At 35.8% G+C, this 25,513-nt stretch overlaps 1 protein-coding gene across 1 annotated transcript in view; it reads right to left on the bottom strand.

The window, feature by feature from the left end:
• Nucleotides 1–1,014: 1,014 nt before the first annotated feature.
• Nucleotides 1,015–25,513, bottom strand: part of CNTN5 (contactin 5) — a 470,769-nt gene continuing 446,270 nt past the window's right edge. The window contains exons 19-22 of the mRNA XM_037146258.2: nucleotides 11,742–11,928; nucleotides 11,198–11,310; nucleotides 5,206–5,374; nucleotides 1,015–1,118 (exon numbers count right to left, since the gene is read on the bottom strand). Of these exons, the coding sequence (XP_037002153.2) occupies nucleotides 1,015–1,118; nucleotides 5,206–5,374; nucleotides 11,198–11,310; nucleotides 11,742–11,928 (573 nt within the window). The remainder of the gene's footprint in view (nucleotides 1,119–5,205; nucleotides 5,375–11,197; nucleotides 11,311–11,741; nucleotides 11,929–25,513) is intronic.

Raw genomic sequence — 25,513 nt, 5'->3', positions numbered from 1 at the left:
AAAATGAAAATTTATTTGCTATACTTGAATCATTTTAATTTGCACACTGTATATATATACACAGTTATTTGTACAATTTTTCATTGTCCTTTAAATTATTTGCAATTAGAAGAAAACCTGGGACCTAGTTCAACCTGTATTTTGGCAGTACATGGGGAAATGGGAAGTTGTGTCTGTATTCATTTCATTTGCAAGTTAGCACCCTTTGCAGCAAGTCAGTGTCTGCTATTTTAATAATCATATTTTTGTGGATTTAAAGTATATTTTATTATTAAAAATAAACATTTACTATATTTGTAACTAGATAACATAGTACTTGATGGAAAAACAACATCACTTAGATCAATTTCGACTCACTTTCTATTTATCTTGCTCTAATATAAATGGCTTATTCCCTACCCTAATAACCTGCTCTAAGGGTGCATATAGAATAGCATACTGACAAATTTTGCTATTTCACTATGCAATCATACAATATTTTTTGAGAATACTTTTATGTACTTATCCTACAATGGACCACATAAGTGAAGTATTTTTCATATCTTGTGCCATTTTGTCCATTGAAACATCAGTCAATTGGGAAATGAAAAAGAATAGATTTGGAGTCTCAACTGAACATTTTATTCTCAGTTTTGTGTTTGTGTTTGAAACAGATCTGCTAGAAACCACTTACTTAACAAATGGATGGCACACACTTAGGGTCATCAGTTATAAAATCAAATTCCAACACATAAAAAAGTGAAGAATACATTTGACAGAAATTACACTTGCTTAAAAATAATCATTACAAACGATCTGCATATTTTTATTGGACCAAGAACTGTCCTCTCCATTGACAAAAACCAAAGAAAAGCCTGCCGAATGAGTAACATTCCCCCCAACCTCCTGTAAGTGCACCATGTGTCGTCCCAAGTTATTAAAGCTGATCTCAGCATCCTGGATCTCCACTTACACTACACTATTCACTGCTATTATCAAGGTAAAGCAAAGAAAAGCAAATTAGGTCTGCAGTTTTCACCAAGAGGTTGAGGGAATCATCAAAGCCAAGAGCAACGTTACTGATGATGAAGACGTGGAGAGCGTGTGGAGGGTTGACTGAGCACTAGTGATTTTTCCACCTGTGAAGAAAAGAGAAGCAGTAAGCGGAGCAAATTGTTTTGGTTTTACTTGAGCTAGGAAAGAGCTATTTTTAGGTATGGAAGGTAAATGAGTGCAACACTGGCCCTGTTTCTGATGAGAGTATTTCTGGTATTTATGAAACAAGGCATTGTCTGGGGTTCCCAAATGTTCTGTGGAGTGCTGTGTTAAGAAGACAACGTCATGTCCAGCAAACACATCTGACCAGGCAATGCAGTGTAAGTCTCACCAATGATGCACTGACGGAAAACATTCCACACTTGCAAGTGCGAATAATAAAGGGATTTCTATAGTGCCTAGTTGAGAGCATGGAGCAAAAATAATTTATAAAGGTTTATGGCAATAGGAATTTATAGTTTAATTACTTCAGCCAATTTTTCAATTTAGTAATAATATTATATCATTTAATTTATTTAAAGGTTTTTGATTGGGTTGAAGTTTTAGTTGAATAGGCTTAAATTCTGGATTCTCATACCAAAGTTGGCAAAGGAGAGCTATCTTTCATCTCTCTAACTTAAAGAAGTCCTTCCTTCTTGAGACCAAAATACTGTATGCAGTTAAAGTATAAGGTGTTTGATTAAACTGACTGATCTGGATCAATTAGTTTGAAGCAGTTTCAATATCTCTACATAATCACAAACTAAGTACTACCCTTAGGTCTAACTTTAGGGATGGTTTTTCAAGCCAGAAGTCTTCTGAAGTGTCTTCATCCTGATTTGTATTAATGAATGCTTAAGGTTCACATGCCATGCAGCATGCTAAGTAAGCCCTTTATACCTAGTATCTTTTTTGATCCTCACAACATTGCTATGCAGTAAGTACTATTATTTATCCCCCTGTTGCAGATGAGGGAATTGGGTTTAGAAAGATTATAAAACTAGCTTAAAGTCACTGAGCTGGGGATTAGTGGAATCAGACACCCTTTTATATTGTCTCTCTTAAAACACTGATTGGCCTTGGTTAAAACCTTAATGATAGATTAGTAATAAAATCTAGCATGCAATTTTGGAATTATTCTTCTGCTAAGGTATACTCTCTGGCTAGATTAAGTATTAAAGGATGCTAGGTGGGATTTTAATTATAGAAATAGAGTCAAAGGTTTATTTAAGAACTGAAGAATCATTTGTTTGGTAGGCCACACACATAAAAATAAAAAAATCTTTGCTTTGAACATTTTCATAGGTAAGGCACTATTAAAACCTATGAATCAACATATTGGGAGAATGTTACATATATTGTGACTTGTACAGAAAGGCATGATGACAAAGCCTTGCTAGAGTGGTGCATGAGTACTCAAATAAAAACTGTGAAAACGTTCTTTCTATTTATTTGAGAGTGGCCACGTCCTTGTTAAATCAACTACATGGCATTTTGTAAAACCATGTTACTTGCAGAATGCTAAATGGAGTCTATATCTCAAATTCCACATAAAGTCCAAAAAACAAAAACATTATTTTGGATTGATAACACAAAACAAAACAAAAAACAAAACACAAAGCAACAATGCTGAACTAAATTCTAGTCCCAGCTGTAAAACTATATATTTAACTTGAGCAAGTCATTCAACTTCTCAGGCTTTTAGTTTTTGAAAATTAAGGATGAAACCAATGACTATTATGGTCTAAGATACATAATAATATGTTTTTACTTTATGGAAACCCAGGAAATGGTTGCACTGAACAAAGTATTTTAACTAAAACATAAAAATTGACCCTTTTGGTTTTTCATGAAATAGAAGTTTTGAGTTAATTTAAATATAAATGGGAGAATCAAGGTCTTTGTAAGTGCTTCCAAATTGGGGTTGATCTAATTCAGATGATACTTTACAATTTGATTGTGTATGGGAGGAACTTTGGAGGGTTAGAGAATAATAAACTACTAACTCATGAGATTGCTGTAAGCATGAAATAATATGTGAAAAATACCTAGTGTAATACCAAGAACATAAGTATAGGGCTCTGTAAAGTCTCTTTGTATTGTTGTTATTAGAAATTTGAGATCATGAAGCTAAGAGAGTTATCATCTATTTCACTTTTTGAAATAATCTTTAGTCTTTGAAAGTGCTCTTCAAGATAAAACATTCACATTTAAACAGATCAATTGGGAACTAATCAATGTCCCCACATTAATACCTTTCTTGCTCTCAAAACTGCTTTTATAAATGAATTATAAAATACATTAACTTTTCATGTGGCCACAACACATTTAAATTCTTGTCTTTTTATCTGAATTTCTGAAAAGTCAGATTTCCTGAATCTTATGTTTTTTACCTTTAATATTTTTTTGAGATAATTTTTAGATGTACCAAACAGTTATAAGAATAGAACAAATAATTCATTCTGATTCTTTAAATGTTTATGTTTTATTATCTTGCTTTATTTTCTCTCTATAAATAAATACTTTTTTCCTGAACAAGTTGAGAGTAAATTGCAGGTACAATGCACCTTTGCCTCTAAACACTTTTGTGCATAATTTTTAAAAATATTTTTATAAGGTACAGTATAATTTTTAAAAATAGAAAATTAATGTGGCCATAATATTCTTTAATCTGTAGACATTATTCAAGTTGTATTAATTGTCTCAATAATATCCTTCATCTCACTTGTATTTTTATGCAAGAATTTACTTATCAAGGATTATGTCAATAACTTTTCTTCAAAGTTTCAGTGTATTTTATTATTTTCTTTCCTATATTTATCTCCTATCTTACTTTGTGGCATCAAAAAATTTCTATCTAATACTTCTGGTCTTAAACCAAATAAAGAAGTATTTTGAATGTAATAGAGACACATGCAAAGACCTATAAGAAATCACTGGATCCTTCTCTTTAGGTTGACAAATGTGCTTGGGAATGATTGCTCAACAAACAGTACTTGTAACTACTCATTAAGGAAATGTTTATTAAACATTTTTTACAAGGCTTTAATGAAAATTAATGAAAACTTTCTTAGATAGACATTTACATATTTAATTAAATCTGTTGCTTCTTGTTTTGACTACCTCCAAGAAATGGTTACCTTAATTCAACTTTGTGTCATCTTTTTTCCCTTAACCAGTTTTCCCTTAATGGTGTAATAATGATGGTAGTGGTGGCCTTGGAGACAAGCATTCCTGGGTTGGAATCCCGATTCTTCCACTTAGTCATAGTGTGACTTTAGGCAAGATACTTAAAATTTATCTGTAAAATGTGAGTCTGTAATGCCTTCTACCTCATCTGATTGTTACTAAGATTAAGTAAGATAATGTATGTAATGTAATCATCACCATACTGACATATAATAAGGGCTCAGTAAAAGCTAGAAATTATTAATATTGCTAAGAACTATAATTTTTGAATAATTTCTGTGAATCTAATGTGCAACATGGTGATTTTAGTTAATAATACTGTACTATATACTTGAAATTGCTAACAGAGTAGATTTTAAATATTCTCACTACAAAAAAGAAATGGCAATTATATGATTTGATGAAGGTGTTAACTAAAGTTATGGTGGTAATTATTTTGCAACATATAAATGCATCAAATCAACACTGTACACTTTAAACTTACACAATGTTATTTGTCCAAACTGGATTAAAAACTCAAAAACAACAAAACTTATGTTCACTAAAATTTGTAACTTATTCTGAGTCAATAAACATGATCAAATTTTAATTTTAAAAGCATTCTTTTTGAACTTTCCAGTATCTCACTTTCCATTATCTACCAATGAAGTCAGTCAAGACGAAAGAATAATAGGTATGTCAAACTGGAGAAATACCAGTTTAAAAGCAGTATTTCAAAACCCAAATGGCAATGTACTACTTAGGACCAGGAAAGGCAAGGGAGTTTCACTACTAATAACATTAAGTGGAAATGCAATCTCTTTTCTGGCTTTATGGAAATCTGCAGTTTGGGGCAGACTGCCATGGTTTGTGTTAATCAGAGGATGAGACAGAAATTAAAGTGTAAGAGAGACCCTTCAAAATCTCTGAGCCATGCAAACCATCATATTAATTTTGATGAGGTTTATATCATATTGACATTTTTGGTGGTTGTCAAATTAAGCCTGCTATGTCAACACTTACCTGAATATGATGGTATTCTGATCTGGGGACTAGCCGTTCCATCCCCCCCTTCACTGTATGCTCGAACTTCAATAATATAGACTCCAGCATCAGAGAGTGGTACTACTGCTTGAGGTTTCTGTGTTTCAATAATTTGATTGTTGCTGTGGCCCTCTTGCCTATAAAAAACCTAGAAATAATAATAGGGGTTTGAATTTTTGATATTTAATTGAGGATTTCTAATGTTTATGAACTCTCTATGTCACACTCTGAGCTAAGTTTAAGAGCTTATAGCTTAGACAGATACACAGGCAAATATAATGTTGCAACTAAGAATATATAGAAGGTGCTATGAAAGTACAGAAGAAAGAGTTTAATTCAGTCTAGGAGCTTTTCAGAGGAGGTGATGTCTGAGCTTACATAGGAAGAGGTAAGAGAAGATTAAAATATACATCTAAGCAATAAGAAGCCATATCATTGGGGTATAGACTGGAGAGAAGACTTATGGAAAAACATGTGAAAAATGAGGCTAGAGAAGTGTGTAGCAAGGGGGCAGACACTGGGAGTCTTTTATTCCTGGTTGTTGAAATAAACAGTATCTTGGGGGAGTAGTCAAAGCTGTCATCTTTAAACTATTTGAAAGAAGTAAAAAATGACACGTATATAAATAATATACTCTTAACAATGTAGAAAGTGGCTGAGAAATTAAATTTTTATTATTTTTACTTTTACATTTGCTTGCTTTTTGGTGAACTGGAATTTGTATACATTGGGTAGCAAAGTTAAACCTTTTGGGATACCTATCCATGGTACTAGAATTGAATATATATTCACGGCAGGGTTTCAGAGCAACAAATTAGGATATAGAATTATCCTGTTTACATATCAAAATATTATGGTCATAGAGGTTATGTGTTTTGTACAAGCTCATGTGGCTAGTTAGGATAGAAATTACATTTAGTATTCTGATGGTAAGCTCAGAGCTATTTCACTATATTGAATTGTTTCTACTCATTTACCTCCAATAAAGATTTTTTTGTCTAATAATCAAGTAACAGTTAAGATACATTAAAATGTTGTTTTATTCAGTTTCATCATCTGTGTGCTTTTTCATAATTGTTGGTATAATGACATGATTGCTTTGTAATGGAAAGAGCAATGGCTTTGCATCATATGGACCCGGATTCAAAACAAATCTGCAAAACAAAAACAATCTCCTACACGTTCCTGTTTGGGCACATGTGGGCAAGTTACTAACATTTCTAAACCTCGAGTGTCTCTGCTGCAGAGATAATAACACTTATTTTATGGCTTGTTGGGAGAATAAGATGAGAGGATGCATGTTAAATACCTCACACAGGACCTAGTGCACAGTAAATGTGGTAAGAAGAAACTGCTTTTGCTTCATTATTGACAATCGTCAGTGATCAGCATTTCACATTTCCTTCATAAAATATGAACTGGCTTTGGAAACTAGACAAAAAATTTATAATACTTTCTTTTCTTATAGAAATGTGTTTTTAGCTTGCACTAACTTATATGCAAGAAAAAATACTTTTATAAAAGTATTACCGGTATTTTTATATATTGAACTATAACCGTATTTGATCTTTCCTTCTACATTCTGGTAATGTGTGCCCCCACCATTTTGCTTCATTTATTGTTCATGGATTTAAATTTACTTCAGAGATGTAATTTCTGTATAAAAGTATAACATGTGCAATAATGGAACAAGACCACATGGTTTCCGCTCTTGTGGCACTTGTAGTCTAGTGCACAGTGGAGATAGGTAACAATGCAGTGAAGTGTGATATTTACTGCAGCGGGAAACATATTTGGTGGCAAAGCAATACACAGAGTGGGAAGTTAATCAGGATTTGGGGAATCAGAAACGCTTTTTGAAAGATGTCTATGGCAGGTTCTTTTTGCTTAAAAATGACTTGCATCAGAATTTATGCTTCTCATTTTGACTGTTGCAGTGTAATGAATTAGAATTCTGATCATCCGCAGGAGGTAATTAGAAAGGAAATATATGGCAATGTGAAAGTATGTAAATTGGTGAGGAATGACAGGGGAGTGACTAGTTTAGCAGACATTGTTATTATGGTTCAATAAATTACAATTCTTATGACAAAGAAAAATGTAGCTGGTAATGCAAATCTAATTTTGCTGTAAAACCCAGAGTTGAAAAAAAATAGGTGGATCAGTTGGAATTTAGGGAGAAAAGGTAAAAGAAGAAAAAAATATCAATTAATGGTAGCAAAAGAAGTTTGAGATTGTATGTGACTTTTATTTATTTTTATTTATTTAATTTTTATTTATTTTTCAAGTACAGTTTTCTGCCTTTTACTCCCTTCCCAGCCCCCTGTGCTCCCCACCTCCCTCCCATTTCCACCCCCCTTAGTTATTGTCCATGTGTCCTTCATATTTGTTCCTCTAAATCCCTCCCCTTTTTCCCCCTGAAATTCCCTTCCCTCTCCCTTCTGGTCACTGTCCCCTTGTTCTCTATTTCATTGTCTTTGTTTTTTTTCTGCTTGCTTGTTTGTTTTGTTGTTTAGGTTCCTGTTAAAGGTGAGATCATATGGTATTTGTCTTTCAATACCTGGCTTATTTCACTCAGCATAATGCTTTTATTAATACATCTAGGTGATGTAGTGCTATGAGTTGGTAAGTATGTATACTGAATGAAAAGATACATTAAATTCATGGTTAGTCTTAGGTGCTTCAGAGAATCTTGGCTCATTTTAAAATCCTGATTCAGAAAAGAATGAGAATGAAAAATATAAGTAGGTTAAGAAATTATTAAGACATGCCAGAAATAGTTGTTGACAGTAAGGAGGTCAGGGAGTACTTTGAAAATCTCTATGTTTATAGATTGGCAGTTGTGATTATAGCTATCTTTAAGCATAAAGGAAATTGTCCAATGTATTAGCAAGACTATTCTCAAATTTTACCTACAAAACTAAAAGCAGTGTATTATCCAAAGAGATTTTCCAAGCAAAACATTAATACAGAAGTGCTATTCTCAAAGGCGTAATTTGGAAGCAGCTAAACTATATGTCAGATGGTAACAGAATAATGGGGTGAGTGTGCTTCAGAATATAACAAAATGAATGTCTGCTGGTTCTACTCATAAGTGCCCCTAAAAAGGATGGATCTTATTAAAGGCCTATTCACCAACTGAGCATTTAGGGAATAGTCAATACAGACAATTACTCTTCATCATAGAGGGTGAGGATTCTGAAACCCCATCAGCGATGGGTGTGTGATAAGAAGTCAGCAAGATGAATAGAATCTGGGTGAAAGGAAGTTGGAACCACAAGTGCCAGGGAGAAGCCATTGGCTATAGAGTGGCTGAAAGGCACTTTTAAGAACAAGATTGTGTTTATCCACTCATGTATGGAAGGATACCTAGGCTGCATCTATATCTTGGCTTTTGTAAATTTTCCTACAATGGACATAGGGCTGCATATATCTTTTCAAATTGTTTTCATTTTCTTCAGATAAATCCTCAGAAGTGGAATTACTAGGCTATGGTAGATCTATTTTTAGTTTTTGATAAATCTCCATATTGTTTTCCACCATCAAATCTCGGCATTTGCAACAACATGGATAAACCTAAAGGGTATTATATTAAATGAAATAAGTCAGACAAACACAAATACCATATATTTTCACTTATATGTGGAATCTAAAAAAAAAAAGAAAAGAAAACAGACCACCAAACAAAGCAAAACAAGAATCACAGAAACAGAGATCAAACTGATGGTTGCCAGAGGGGAAGGGGTGGAGAATGAGTGAAAGAAGTGAAGGTGAATATAGTCAACAATATTGTGGTAAGTTTGCATGGTAGCAGGTGGTTACTAGACTTGGTGTGATAATCACAGTGTAAGGCATAAAAACATGAAATCACTGTATTGCATACCTGAACCTAACATAATATTGCATACCAACTATACTTAACAAAAAAATCAGGATCTTGAATACCCCTGGAGAAATAATGTATAGCATAGTGACGGTAGTTAAAAAATAAAAAAGAACAAAATTTTCTCATGGGCAATTTTCAGATGTTTACCTGTGTTATGTGTCTTTCAGTTTACACTCCCTCCCCCAAATTTCCATAAAGTCTGATATATATATTTGACATAATGTGCCCTATGTCTGTCTTAATTGTTTTATTATGAAAAACTTCTAGCATAGTTAAATAGAGAGAAGATAGTATCAGCCATTATATATGAGGCTTTTTAATTTGTGGGAATCACAGGAAAGAGGCTGAGTAAATATAAGATAAAGGGAAGCTTTGAGATTCAGGAACTCAGTGAGACTGGAATGGCCATAGACTTGAAGCTCCCTGAGGAGCTGGAGAAAAACATACACGGGCTTCAGAATTTTACAGGGCATGGGACACCTGCAATATGTATCTCAAGAGTCTGGAAAGCCCTATCTGATATCTAAGTTGAATAACCAAACAAAAACATCTATTTATGTTGATGGATACCTCTAGCTGGGACAAAAATTAATTCATTTATTCTCCATTCTAGAAGTACTGGGGGATAAAAAGGTGAGTAAGACAGGGTCCTTGCCTTCACTCATACATATACTGATTGGAGAGACAGTCACATATAAAGAGGAAGAGCAGTGACAGAGATGAAGTGTCAGCTGTGAACAAAGAGTAGGGTCATTTCACCTGGGACACCTAAGTTAAACCTCATGTATTCTGCAGGTCATATGGCGTTACTCTTTTCAGCTGAGAGGTGCCTAAAGCCAAAAGGGTCTTCCAGGTAACATGCTTTCAACTAGCTCTTCTTGTATTCTATGTGCCACTCCAGTTTGGGAGATTGCTTGCTGTAAATCTAATGATGTTAGACTTGTTTCTGGATGGTCTGTCACTCTTACTGGCCATTCGGCTATCCCTAATCGTTGAAGGGTATATTTGCTTTGGGGGACAAGTTGTGAGGACGGGGGAATGGTGTAGAAAAAAGGGACTAAGAAAACAGTTCATAAAATGGCTCAACTGTCCTGCTGCAAAAGGTCAAATTCAATGTCCCTGAGGATTATGATAGATTTGAGTGTGTCTTTGAATGTGAGGGTGGCTGCAATCCATACCGATTACAGTCTGTGAGAAATGCTGCGGTTTGTGTCTCAGAATAAACTTACTCGATATTATTGTACTCACCTTAAAACTATATTCCACTTTTAACTTCTTGTTTTTAAGCTTTAGGATTTTTTCACTTTATGTACAAAATATTACCATCTCTGGTAGTTGAAAAGTCAGCTGACTGATGCTTTTCAGTCTAAACATTACCACTGAAATATGTTTAAATTCTGCTACAATTAATATTCAACTAATGGTTCTGTCTGGACTTTAAGACAATAAATAGAATCGGATGTATGGACTAGAATTTGAAATTCAGCCAATTCGACACAAAGCTCACATATATTTTAAAATCAGAGACAAAGATTTTTTTTAGGAACGAACTATTTAACCATTTTCATATTTCCAGGTCTCTCACTGACACAAACCAGGACGACCCTATGTGAAATGTTATACCCATTTTGGAACTTTCTGCCTCTCTCCATGAACTCTTTTCCATGCATTGTGCTGGCCTTAGCATTTTTCCTTCTCTGTTTCTTTGCTAATAGAAAATCTCTCTGTCAGATTAAGTCGTCCAGTCTTCTCCCTCTGCCGGCACAGCGTGTCTGCAGGGAGAGAATGTTGGGACACTGCCCATGCTCTGCCGGTCTGACACTGCTCTAGGGGGCCCTCTGCTCGAATCGTTGCTGCTTTTCCTACCCATTCCTTTCCTATGCCTTGTGCAGCCGAAACTGCTTCTGATCGCCATGGCTTCCTCACTGCAGAAGCGCCCTATACAGATAAGAAATACAGATAGAAAACAGTGGAGAAAAAACTGGTCGGTTAATAATGCGTCCTTTTATATCTTATTAATTGTACATCTTCACAATAACAGTTTTCAAGATCAGTGTCTACCCAAGAGAGCAAAGAAACACTGACCTTGTAACCCATGACTTCAGATTCGTTGGCTAATGGTCTGACAGGTTCCCAGCCCAGAGAAAGCTGAGAGCCTTGCTGCTCCCACCTGAGGTTGCTAGGTGCTTGACTAGGGGCTGCAAAAGAAAAAGGTAAAGAATTGACAAGGAGTTTTAAATACATTTTCTCACTTAAATCCTTGCATTTTAATCTTGTGTGTTTAATAGTTGGCTGACACCGTAGGCTTCCTTTCAGCTAAGGAAGGTTTTGCTCCAGGAGTGTCATTTTAATAGTTCCTCTCCTGAGCTTTTAAACCTGGATCCTTTTATCTCCCTTTCATGTTAAAATCGCTTAGCCTTGTTTCACGGGAAGATAACCTTTATCTCCTGTGAATGCCGAATTTTCTAAGCTAGTTTTGGAATTCAGATCTAAGCAATGAAGCATGACTATGAATGAAAACTCCCCTTCAACTCTGCTTATTATGTACCTCACATGGCTTTCAGAAATGTTAAAGGATGAAAGATGTTTCCCTTTGGTCTGAAACAAACAAAAAGCCCAGGTCACTTACGGGATTTCTTGGTGGTTGCACTCACTTCACTGCTAGGTGGCCCGTATCCAGCTCCATTATAAGCCCTCACTGTGAAGTGATATAATGTATTTCCTTCTAATCCTGTCAGGATGACAGATGACTCATTTCCCCTCGTTTTGACTGTTTCTGCTGCATCTTCTTGTTCCATGTCTTTTCGATAACTAACCTGTCAACAAATTATCACATGACAGATTAATTTTAAAATTTTCCCTGTGCTTGTGATCATTTGAACTTTTAAAACACATTTCTCACACCATCTGTGGGAAATGACTCCTGTATCATTCAGTTAAGAGGTCCTACTAAGGAGGCCAAAATCACGGTCTTCGTCACTGCACAATTGCATCTATGCTGAGCAACACTGAACAAAGCAACAGAAGGTGCTACTTCCAGTTTCGTAGCAGGAAGAACATTAAGGAAGAATCATTCAAAGGAACTGAAGAAGTGCTGTTCTCTCATAGGCCATCAGAACCATTTACCATTCAGTGCTGTTCTCTCATAGGCCATCAGAACCATTTACCATTCAGTGCTGTTCTCTCATAGGCCATCAGAACCATTTACCATTCAAAGCCATGGAACTTTGAATGAATTCTTTGAGACAGAAGAATGAAGAATTTCCTCTTGGTCCTGGCATAAAGGTGAATCATACAAGGCATATGGGTTTAACAGAGAAGAGGTGACAGAACCCTCATGATGGTGGTCTAAATGTAGAAAAATCACCTTGTTACATGATGGGGGCATGGCACAAAGGGAGAACTGTTGTCACAGCACAATTTGTTCACTGAGATGACCTTTCACTGTTATGAACTCATGGGGCTGGTTTCATACCAAACTTGATTCCTTTGAGAGATTCAGTAATTGCTTCTGTGTACTTAAGCTTAACTTTTTCAGACACTAAATCTTAACTGTGTATACGTGCACCGAGGAACAGTTTTTCCTGTGGCTGAGATAATGGAAAGGTAGTCCTTTTTTCTTCCCAATTAATCGCTGTGGTGGAAAAAGTGTGTCACTGCATCCATTTTATCCTCCTTCAAGTGCTCGGTCTACTGTACAGGCTGGAAAGCCAAACACCACATTTTTCACGTTCTCTTTCAGGTGCAGTTGCTGCCATAGAAAGAGGGCAGTGAGGAGTTTATTTGGAATTTGACATATTCTGGAACATGCTTAGACCTGCCATTTCCTGTTGTGGCTATAAGAAGTCAGTAGCAGATCGTATCTCCCAGAAAAAAATAATATTGCATCGCCATGCTCTAGTAAAGGCCTCTGCTCGCCTAGATACTGACCGAAGGCATGGGAGTGAGAAATGGGTAGAGAAGGAAGGAAGTCCCAAACTGTAAGTGCAGCTTTATGAAGTGAACAATGTAGCAGCCATATTTTCTTCCTTGTACTGTTTTGTATATAGGCATCCAATAACTCAGGCACCTTCCTTCCTTCTGATGTTTATATTTAAAGAGCTATGGGTAGGTAACTTTCTCATATAGTTCATTAAAGAAGGAATAAACTTTTACCCTAAGATGGACAAACTGACTGGCAGAAGTTTCTTTGGGTCTCATTCTCAGGGAGATGGTGAGCGCATTTTTGTTTGTATGAGATATTTGCACTAGGTCAGGATGGAGCATCACCATTGTTAATTGTTGCTTTTGGGGAGTTGTTGAATTGGGAAAAGCATGTATATGGATAGTGAAAAACCAAAAGGATATGGTATATTAGTGTTCAACATCCATTTTATGTTCATTGTAGTGTGTCTTCTTGTACTAAAATAGATGGAGAAGCAAAAACTATGTTTCCAAGAGTCCCTTGTGGTTAGGGATCTCATTATGCTTTAGGGTCAGCCGGTCAGATGCACATGCCTGAGATTTGAATGTAAAAGTGAGATGGAGGTTAAACATCCACAGCTTCTGCTTTTCTGCAGGCAAGCATAGTAATGGAGTCATTATTTTTCCCTCTTTCCCCCTGCTGTGGCAGCATTAATGAATGACTTGCTATCCAACCATTAGTTTTATAGGAGTCAAGAAGCAGGGCACAGGACATCTATTTTGTTGGTGCAAATCACAGCAAGCATGGTGAGATGCTGGAACTGACAACAATAGCAGAGGCCTCCAGATTATAGTAGCTTCTTGAATGTAGTGCCATCCTGATCACAGTGGCTTCCAAAGCATGGCAGTGGAGTGTGCTTCTGGGGTTGGTGGCTTCCTGCTTTCAGAGGACATCAGCATCTTTCTTCCCTTATGGCTTGACCCTGTAGTTCGACTTTATTTAGTCATTCATGAAAGATTACCCTTAAGTCTGTTCATTTAACTAAATAATTTCTTAACCATTTAGCACCTATAATAAAATTTTCTTAAAGTAATTGAAACAGTTTAACTCTTTACCCAGGGTTCTAATACATCTACACAGATCTCTAATTTATATATATATATATACATATATATATGTATATATATATATATATATATATATATATATATATACATTTAAAGGTTGCTATAATAATCAAATTCCTACTTCACATCTCTGTCTACACAGAGCTAATTGCCATACAGATGAATGACTAAACTTCAGAAATTTGTTTGATTAATCCGGACTCCTTTAACACTGTTTTTTAATATGATATTGGCCCCATTACTCCCAATTCTGGGAACTAAATTCTCTTGCTTGGCCTTTGAGCATATTTTAACTGAAGAAATCTAAGTTATTTTAAAAACATAAAATAGACTGAGATGCCATTGGATGAACAAAGACATATCTTCCCTTGCCAGTGATATATCTGATTTCTAGTTCTCTGTTTCAGTGTTTTTTTATGGGTTAATTGTTTTAAATTAATTAAATATATCTATTTGAAGGAGTTGAGTTTGATTAAATTCAATAAGTCATAGCTTTTGATACAAATACAAGTTTCGGTACAAATTCTTGACCTCTAAATACTGAGTGTTTGATATTCTTTTTTTTAAATTTTATTTAATTATTTTTCAAGTACAGTTTTTTGTCTATTTCTCCCATCCCAGCCTCCCCCACCCCTTGCTCCCCACCTCCCTCCCATTTCCACCCCCCTTAGTTCTTGTCCCTGTGTCCTTCCTATTTGTTTCTCCAAATCCCTCCCCCTTTTCCCCTTAACTTTCCTTCCCTCTCCCCTCTGGTCACTGTCCCCTTGTTCTCTATTTTAGTGTCTTTGGTTTTTTTTTCTGCTTGCTTGTTTGTTTTGTTGTTTAGCTTCCTGTTAAAGGTGAGATCATATGGTATTTGTCTTTCAACACCTGGCCTATTTCACTCAGCATAATGCTTTCCAGTTCCATCCATGTTGTTGCAAAGGGTACTAGCTCCTTCTTTCTCTCTGCTGCATAGAATTCCATTGTCTATATATACCACAATTTTCTGATCCATTCATTTACGACCCCGAATAGCAGCTGCACTTTTGAGAAAGATGAACAAAGTAGGAGGGATCACAATACCTGATATCAAACTGTATTACAAGGCCACTGTAATCAAAACAGCCTGGTACTGGCATAAAAACAGGCACATCGACCAATGGAACAGAACAGAGAGCCCAGAAATCAACCCAACTCTCTACAGTCAATTAATATTCGACAAAGGGGGCAGTAACATCAAATGGAGTAAAGATAGCCTCTTCAACAAATGGTGCTGGGAGAACTGACAGCAACGTGCAAAAAAATGAAACTTGAGCACCAACTTACACCATACACCAAAATAAATTCAAGATGGATAAAAGACTTAAATATAAGCTGTGACACCATTAAAGTCCTAGAGGAGAACATTGGCAAGAAAATCTCAGATATTTCATGATATTTTGATTAATCACCAAAAAATTAGAAAGATAAAATATTTCCTAAGCAACTGATTGTGAGGGGAAAAAAACAATCCTAGAAGCACCAGCTAAAACCTAGAAGAAAGTCTAAATATATACACACATCATACCTTTCTAGTACATAAACAAAGAGGCATTTGGGGAAGCCTTCATCTGAAAGTAGGGTTAAGATTGTTGGATTCTACACATTTGTTTGTTGCCTCTCTGTGAGCTGAAGGACTCCATTTGGAAGTAGAACATTCTCTATTCAAGGTGGCAGAGCAGGTAGCAGTTACAGTAATTTTGTCCCAGGGCTGTATAAAAATTACAACTGCATTGTAGACCAATCAACCTGGATAACCATCTGAAGACTAGCTAAACAGATGTTCTATAACTAAGGATATACAGAAGTCACACTGACACTGGTAGAGGGGACAGAGAAGTGAAAAGGGCTGGACTCACAAACATGTAAGGGGTTGAGAATCCAGAGATAGATCTCAGCTGCAGAGGTCTGCCCTGAGGAGCAAGGGGACTCAACTGCATGCCAAACTCCTCACCACGTGTCCTGGGAAGAGGGGCCCACATAACATCTGGCTGTGAAAATCAGCGAGGTGAGTCTACCAGGGTGAGTGAGGCAGGAGAATGCTTAGAAACCCAGACATCCTCTTAAAGGGCCAGCACACAAAATGTTGCTCACAGGCACTCATCTTAAATTCTAGTGGAGAGATGGCAGCTCATAGGGAACTGGAGTCATACAGGGAGAGATTGAGTTGTGTAGTTTTGGAAAGACAGGCAGAGGGACAGTTGCCAATGTTCCTGTGTTGAGTTCCTCTCCCGCATCCACAAACACCGTCTTTCTTGGGTTGAGCCGTCCCTCCATATAGCCTGGGGAGCAGCACTAGGCCCACCCTGCCAACTCCATGGGGGCCTGTCCTGCCTACTTGGTGCACACAACTGTGGTATATGCTAGAGGCAGCAAGCCTAGGCCCATTGTGCAGCTCTTGTAAGGCTCTCAAGGAAATTGTCCAACTCTGGAGGTGTCAGAGACACAAAGGGAGAGACTGAGTTATGTGACTTTGGCATTAAGGCATTTTTTCCTTTGCATACTTAATCGGCATCATCATTCCTGTGCAGAGCCCACCTTTCATACAACTAAATCTTAATATGTTTTAGCCTTGTGGACTCTACTGACCTCATTCTGATGACTTCCTAAGACCCTGACCTACCACAAGGTACATAGGCCCCAGATGGGTGGTGGCTAGCCTTAGTGAACCCTGAGACTTTTGCTGACTCACTTCAGACCCAGCACTGACATCAAGTTTGAATATGTATCAACCTGGTGAATATTCAACTCTACATGGTGACTCACCAAGAACCTGTCTCACAAAACTAGCATACCACCAGAGGCTCTTTCAGTGACTGAGCCTAACAGGAAGCTGGCAGGTGGAAGCAGATCTTGGGGTGCCTTGGGCCTTTTGCTAAACTTCCCAGGCTCAGCACTCATGAAAGGTGGCCTTGTTATGCAGCTAGGACCTTTCCATGTGTTCCCTAGCAGAGCAGAGGCAGCCAGCAACCATGGACCACTCTGTAGTTCCCAACAAGTAGCCCAGGGCAAGTCACAGGAAGCATCTGAAATTGATCTGCATCAAAGTCCCTCCCAAAAGACCACAGAATGACACAACTGGTGGTGAACTTCAGACCACATCAGAGCACGACCTGATTAGCTCCACAAGTGGCCATCAAAAAGGAGACCTGGAGGCACCATCCACTGCTAGGGCAAATTTTGCTCTGTGGGGTCAGCCTTTATACAGCAGCTCATACCCTGTGGCTGGGATCAGTCTGAAAGTCAGACAGCCTGTGGATCAACCCTACACACGGATAGGCCACCAGAAATCAAGACCCCACTACAGTGAAAGGGCTAACAAAACCCACACAAGGAACACTCCTGGAACACCTTGTTCAGGTGATCAGAAAGACTATACCAGTAATCTCCACGAGATACCTACTATGTAGACCCACACTACCAATACTGGGACACTTAGTAGATTAACCTAATACACAGGAAAAAGTACAGAGAGACACCCACTATGGGGAGACAAAGAAAGATGCCAGAATGAAATAATAGCAAAAATCTGGAGTAAAAGAATAAAATGAAATGGAGGCAAGCACTCTACCCGATACACAGTTCAAAGCGATACTTATAAGGATTTTCAAGTAACTTAAGAAGAGAGTGGATGAACTTGGAAGTTCAACAAAAAGATAGTAAATATAAAAGTGACATGAAAACCATGAAAATGAAGAATATAACATCTGAAATAAGTAATACACTAGAAAAAATCAATAGCAGATTTGTCTAATCAATTATAGATTAGATAAAGCAGAGGATAACATCAGCAATTTGGAGGACATGGTAGCTGAAAACACCCAGGCAGAGAAGCAAAAGGAAAATAGAATTTTAGGAAAATGAGGATAATTTAAGGAACTTCAGGGACAACATGATATCTAACAACACCTGCAGTTTAGGGATGCCAGACTGAGAAGAGAGATAGCAAGGGATCGAGAACCTATTTGAAGAAATAATCACTGGAATTTTCTAACCGTCTGAAGAAAAAAGACACCCAAATCCAGGAAGTGCAGAGAGTCCCAAATAAGATGAACCCAAAAGGCCCACACCAAGACATATCATAAGTAAAATGACAAAAGTAAAAGACAAAGAGAAAATCTTAAAAGCAGTAAGAGAAAGAGAGTTAGCTACTTACAAGAGAGCTCCCATAAGCCTATCACATGATTTGTCAACAGAAACATTTCAAGTCAGAAAGAATTGGCATGAAATACTCAGTGATGAAAAACAAGGACCTGAAATCAAGACTACTTTACTCTGCAAGGCTACCAATTAAAATGAAGGAGAAATAAAGAACTTTCAGACAAGTAAAGCTAAAGGAGTTCATCACTACCAAACCAGTATTACAAGAAATATTAAAAGGACATATTGAAAAAAAAGAAAGACAAGAACATAAATATGAAAAATAAAGATAAATATATACCTATTAATAATCACTGCAAACGTAAATGAATTAAAGGCTCCAATCAAAAGTCATAAGGTAGCTGAATGGATAAGAAAACAAGACCCATATATATGCTGTCTATAAGAAACTCACTTCAGATTGAAAGACACACAGAGAGACTGAAAGTAAAGGGATGGAAAAGATACTTCATGCAAATGGAAACAAAAAATAGCTGGAGTTGCAATTTTTATATCAGACAAAATGGACTTTAAAACAATGGGTATAATAAGAGACAAAGAAGGACACTGTGTAATGATAAAGGGGAAAATCCAATAAGGAGTATAACCCATGTAAACATTTATGCCCCCAACACAGGAGCCCCTAAGTATATAAAGCAAATCCTGGTGGACAGAATGGAAGAGATATGCAGTGACAGAGTCATAAAAGGACATTTTAACACTTCATTTACACCACTGGATTGATCTTTCAGACAGAATATCAACAAGAAAATGGTGGCCTTAAATTACATATTTATTAATTGAAAGATTTAATTGATATTTTCTGAGCTTTTCACCCCTAAAGCATCACAATATACATTCTTTTCAAGTACATATGAAATATTTTCCAGAAGAGACCACTTTAGGCCACTCAACAAGTCTCATTAAATTTAAGAAGATTGAAGCATCTCAAGCAACTTCTGAAACCACAATGGTATGAAACTCAAAATCAATTACAAGAAAAAAAGCCCCTGAAAAGCACACAAATATATGGAAGCTAAATATCACACTGATAAACGATGAATGGGTTAGCAATGAGATCAAAGAAGAAATAAAAAATATTGCCTTGAAACAAATGAAATGTGTCCCAACTTCTGTGGGACATAATGAGAGCAATCCCAAGAGGGAAATTTATAGCAATGCAGGCCTATGTCAAGATAAAAAAAATCTCAAATTAAAAATCTAATCTTTTACTTAAATAAATTATAGAAAGAAAAACAAAGCCCAAAGTGAGTAAGAGGAAGAGAATACTAAAGATCAGAATGAAAATAAATGAAATAGCATCTACAAAAATCAATACAAAAGATCAATGAAACCAAAGCTGATTCTTTGAAAAGATGACAAAGATGAATAAACCTTCAGCCAGACTCATTATGAAAAAGAGGGAGAACCCAGATAAATAAAATGAGAAGTGAAAGGCAGTGGGAATTAACACCACAGAAATACAAAGAATTATAAGAAAATAGTATGAACAATTATGTGCCAACAAATTGGACCATCCAGAAAAATGGATAAATTCCTAGAAATAAATAATCTTCCCAGATTGAATCCAGAAAAAACAGGAAATCTTATTACATCAATTACAACCAACAAAACCAAAGCAGTAATAAAAAAGCTCCCCCAAAATGTAAGTCCTGGACAAACACAAAGCTTCACAGGTGAACTTTACCACAAATTCACAGGACTAACACCTATCTCAAACTATTCCAATAATTTCGATAGGAGAGAAGCCTCCTAAACTTATTTAATGAGGCCAGTATTACCCCGATTCCAAAACCAGATAAAGACAAAGCAAAAAAGAAAATTATGGGTCAATATTCCATGATGAAATAGATGCAAAAATCCTCAACAAAATATTGACAAACCAAATTCAGCAACACATTAAAAAGATCATATACCATGAGCAGGTGGGGTTTGTTTCTGAGATGCATGATTGGTTAATGGCCACAAATCAATTAACATGATATAATACATAAATAAAATAAAGAATAAAAACCGCATGATCATATCACTAGATGCATAAAAGCACTTCACAAAATTTAGGACCCATGTATGATAAAAAACCTCAACAAAGTGAGAATGGAGCAAACATACCTCAACTTAATAATACAATATATGACAAACATACAGATGATATTATAATCAACAAGGAAAAACTGAAAGTGTTTCTTTTAATATTGGGAACAGGACAGGGATGTCTACTTTCGTCACTCTTATTCGACATAGTACTGGAAGTCCCAGCCATAGCAATCAGACAGTAAAAATAAAGGCATCCAAATTGGAAAGAGAAAAATAAAAGTGTCATTATTTGCAGATGATATGGTACTATATAGAGAGAATCTAAAGATTTTATCAAAGACCTACTAGAACTGATAAATGAATTTAGCAAAGCTGCAGAATAAAAAATATTCAAAAACAAGTTGCATTTTTATGCACAAATAATGAATTATCAGAAAGAGAAACTAAGATAAGAATCCTATTTACAATGGCATCTAAAAACTAAAATACTTACTGGTGAATTTAACCAAGAAGATAAAACACCTGTACTCGGAAAACTGTAAGACATTGAAGAAAAATACTTAAAAAAAACACAAATAAATGAAAGCATACACTGTTCTCATGGACAGGAAGAATTAACATAATTAAAATATCCATACTATCCAATAATATCTATAGATTCAACCCAATTTCTGTCAAAATCTCAATGGCATTTTTCACAAAACTAGGACAAATAACCTCCAAATTTATATGGAATCACAAAAGGCCCCCAATGGTCAGTCCAATCTTGAGAAAGAGCAGAGTTAGAGGTGTCACACTACCTGATATGAAAGTATAGTTCAAGGCTGTATAGGACTCCAGCAATGTGGTACTGGCATAAAAATGGACAGATAGTTCAGTGGAACAGAATAGAGACTGGAACTAACCCCATTTCTATGTGATCAACTCATATATGGCAAAGGCATTAAGAATATAAAATGGGGTAAATACAGTCTACTTAATAGATGCTGTTGGGAAAACTGGAGACATATAAAAGATACATGTGAAAATAAAACCAGACCACCCTCTTATACCATATACAAGAATAAATTCAAAATGGACTAAAAATATTAAATATAAGATTTGACACCCTAAAACTCTTACAAGCAAATATAGGCAATAAATTTTTATACTTTACATTTCTCTGGCAATATTTTTTTCTGATTATTTTTCTGTGTATAATGGAAAACAAAAAAATGAACAAATGGGACGACATCAAACTAAAAATTTTTCCCACAGCAAATGAGACCAACAAAATGAGAAGACAACCTACTGAATAAGAGAACGTACTTATCAATGATATACATGATAAGGGGTTGATATAAAAAATTTATAAAGAACTCAGATAACTCAACATCCAAAAGCAAATAATCCAATTAAAAAGGGCAGAGCTCCTGCTCTTCAGGGTAGAGCTCCTGAAAAGGCACTTCTCCAAAGAGGACATACAGTTGGCCCACAGACATATGAAAAGACTCTCAATGATGCAAATCATCAGATAGATGCAAATTAAAACCACATGAGATATGACTTCACAATTGACAGAATGGCTATCATTGATAAATCAACAGACAACAAGTGTTGGCAAGAATATTAAAAAAAGGGAACCTTTGAGCACTGTTGGTGGAAATGCAGATTGGTGCAGCCACTGTGGAAACAGTCTGGAGGTTCCACAAAAAAAATTAAAAAAATGAAATTGCTTATGACCAAATGATTCCACTTCTGGGTGGAATATATCCAAAGAAACCCAAAACACTTATTTAAAAGAATATATTTATTTCTTTGTTCTTCGCAGTGTTATTTACAATAGCCAAGCTATGGAAGCAATTCAAGTGTTCATCAACAGACAAATGGACAAAACAGTGGTGGTATATATGTACAAATGAGTATTCCCTGGTCATAAAAATGAATGAAATCATACCCCTTACAACCACATAGACAGACTTAGATGGCATTGTGCTAAATAAAATAAATCATACAGGAAAAACACCATATTTCATTTATATGTACAATCTAAAAAAATAAACCAATAAAATAAAAAAAAAGACATAGTTACAGAGAACAGACTGATGGTTATTAGAGTGTGGGGTGTTGGGGAATATGGGTAAGAAAAGTGAAGGTACTGAGAAGTACAAATTGGTTACAAAATAGTCATGGGGATGTAAAGTACAGCGGAGGGAAAGGAGTCCATAATAGTGTAATAACTATGTGTGGTGCCAGGTGGGTACTAGAAGTATTTGGGGACCATTTTGTAAAGCATATGATTGTCTAACCACTATCCTGTGCACCTGAAACTAATACAACATAATATTTAATGTAAACTGTAATGGAAAAAATAAAATTTAATAAAAAGGAGTTGTTTACTTTCACAATGAAATGATAATTACTTGCTATTTTTATTTTATCTTATTTTAATTTAATGGAGGATTAAAACAAAAAAAATACATATTTGGAATTTAACATAATGCTTCTTTAGTGATTCTTAAATTGGTATTGAGGTAATACCAATTCATAAGTCATGCACACCTTCTAAAGTTGAAATTATTCATTTAAATTTCCCCCCACTATTCAATTCTTATCCTAACCCATAAACTCTGAACTGCATATGAAATTGCTTGATATGAGGTTAAAAATTAAAAAAAATACACGTATCTAAAACGAGAAGTGTAGATACTATCTTGTCACCCTCACACAATTGTTTTTGTGTATATCCCTTCTTTATACTTTGATTACATATGTTTAATATAATAATGTACCTGTAATTTTATTCTCTAACATGATAGTTGCATTTAGTATATAAATATTTTCTCTTTTTAAAAACAATATTGTATTTAATGCCTTGTGTGCTATGTATTATTTAACCATTGTTTTATTGTAAAATGCTTGGGTAGCTTCCAACTTTTCCTTTTCTAATTAAAATGTTGACATAATTATCTTCATGTATACCATTTTCTACATATTCAATTAAGTCCCCTATATAGAATCCCAGACAAGAAATTATGAAATCCGCAATTATAAATTTGTATACTTTTTGATACAAAAATGCCACAGTGGTTTTCAAATAGCTGATACTGCTTGCAATTTTAATACCCTAGAAAACTGTATGAGTCTAAGAGTTATCCCATACTATTTTAAGCTCTAGGCAGATCATGGATTTAGAGCCAAAAAGTCTATATTTTAATTGTAGTTTTCATATCTGTAAGCTGTATGTACAGGTATGGAACAAGTTACTTAACCACTAAATCATTTATACTTGTTTATAAAACAGGTAAAATACTACTTACCTAAGTTTTAAAATATTTTTAGACAACTCCCATACTGTCCCTGAACTACTTAAACTATTCTATTTCTAGATGTTTTTATATGTCCTATTTTGTCATTCAGTCTATTAGTTCCTTTTTTTGCTACTTTTCATAGTGTTTTTATTTCTGATTTTGTCTTTTAAACTTATTTTTATTTAAACTATAATGATATGTAATATTATTAGTGGCAGGCAGGAAGTATAACTTCTGAGTCAGTGAACACACTTAAGAGTGTAGATTTGTACCTGCATCTTCAGGATGGCTCCTCTTAGTAGTTATCCCATTTTTCCACAGTTGATTCTCAATAATGATAATAATAATAATAACTATGCAGATAGTATATTTAATTATCTGGTACGATGATTCTAAGGTATTCATGCCTCCCACAATCCAGTTCCCTTTCATGAAGTCACAGGATCTAAAAACCATGACAGCTGCAATATGCAGCTGGTTTCTGGATGAGTTGTGAACTTTTCCCTACTTCTGTCTTTAGTAGGGAAAGTTCACAACTTCAGTAGTATGAATAAATAAAGGCAGAGAAGTAAGGGAAATTCCAAATATATAGAACTCTTTCTAATATTTTTTCTTCCATTCATTTTTTGTTACCCATTATATTTTAAAAGTGCAACTAATAGCTTCTGTATTCACTTATTTCTATATTTGCTCATTCAATATTGTACTCCTTGAATTTACAAATGCAGTTCCATTTTCTGCTGTTATTTATGTTGCAAAAAAGAAGTCTGATTTTTGTACCACGGAAAATTCTTAAAAATTATTAATCAAATTATTCATTCAAAACTTTTGAATATGTATTATATGCTAAGCCATATGCCTGCAGGCAATTGGAGACTAATGATGAGTTAAAGAAGACGTAGTACAGGCAGGACATGGTGGCATTTGGGGGCAGTGACACAATTCTGTGGTGGTTACATGTCATTATATATTTGTCAAAACTCCTAGAATGTACAACACCAAAAGTGAGCCCTCGTTTAAACCCTGGGCTTTGGTCAATTGAGGTTCATTGACTGTAACAATGTATCATTCTGGTGGACTATGTAGATAGTGTGGGAGATGGCATGGGGGTTGGGGGAATGAGAGAACTCTCTCTCCAGATTTTGCTCACTTCTTCTGTGTACCTAAAACTGTTGTTAAAAAAGTTTATTAATTGAAAAACATAATAGCCAAAATAGCCACTGAATGAAAAACTGCACAAATGTGAAATTGAGGTTCTGACAAACTATCTGTTGCTGGAGATCTACAATGTAGGACGGGACTCAGTGCAGAGAGGCTGGTCACGGACGGCTTCACTAAGACAGGAACATTGATTGGACTTTGAAGGGCAGAGGAGTGGGAGCTAAGCGAGCAAAGAGGGAGGGAAGGCAGAGGAGCAGTGTGTGCAGTCTGGAGGGGAGAACACTGTGCCCGTGGGCCTGAAGAAGGTCCAGTTAGCCTGGTGCAGAGGTGGAGGGTGAGGGTGCCTTAGTTTGAAACTGCACACAAAGGATGGAGCCAGATCTTTTGCTGGGAATATACACAGAACACGGTCAAGTTTGCGTTTTGAAAGAATCACTCAGCACTTGAAAGTTTGTTTTAAAAGTATGTAAGTCTAATCATTGCTTTGCTAAAAAGCCACCATATTGCACTTAAAATGAATTCCCAACATTTCACCGTGGTTACCAAGGCCCTACCTGAGATGGTCTCTGTGCACCCCTCCTGCCTCATCTTTTATCCCATTGCACTTTATTCACCGTCCTTCAGCAAAGCAGGCCTCAGACTCTTTTAGATCCTCAATTCAGAGCCTTCGAATTTCTGACGGCCCCTACGTGGGAGCTCC

The sequence above is a fragment of the Artibeus jamaicensis genome, unplaced genomic scaffold, assembly GCF_021234435.1.
Source record: "Artibeus jamaicensis isolate MK-2021 breed Jamaican fruit bat unplaced genomic scaffold, CSHL_Jam_final contig_585, whole genome shotgun sequence".
In the NCBI taxonomy this organism is placed as follows: Eukaryota; Metazoa; Chordata; class Mammalia; order Chiroptera; family Phyllostomidae; genus Artibeus; species Artibeus jamaicensis.
This window is presented reverse-complemented; position numbering and strand designations above follow the sequence as displayed.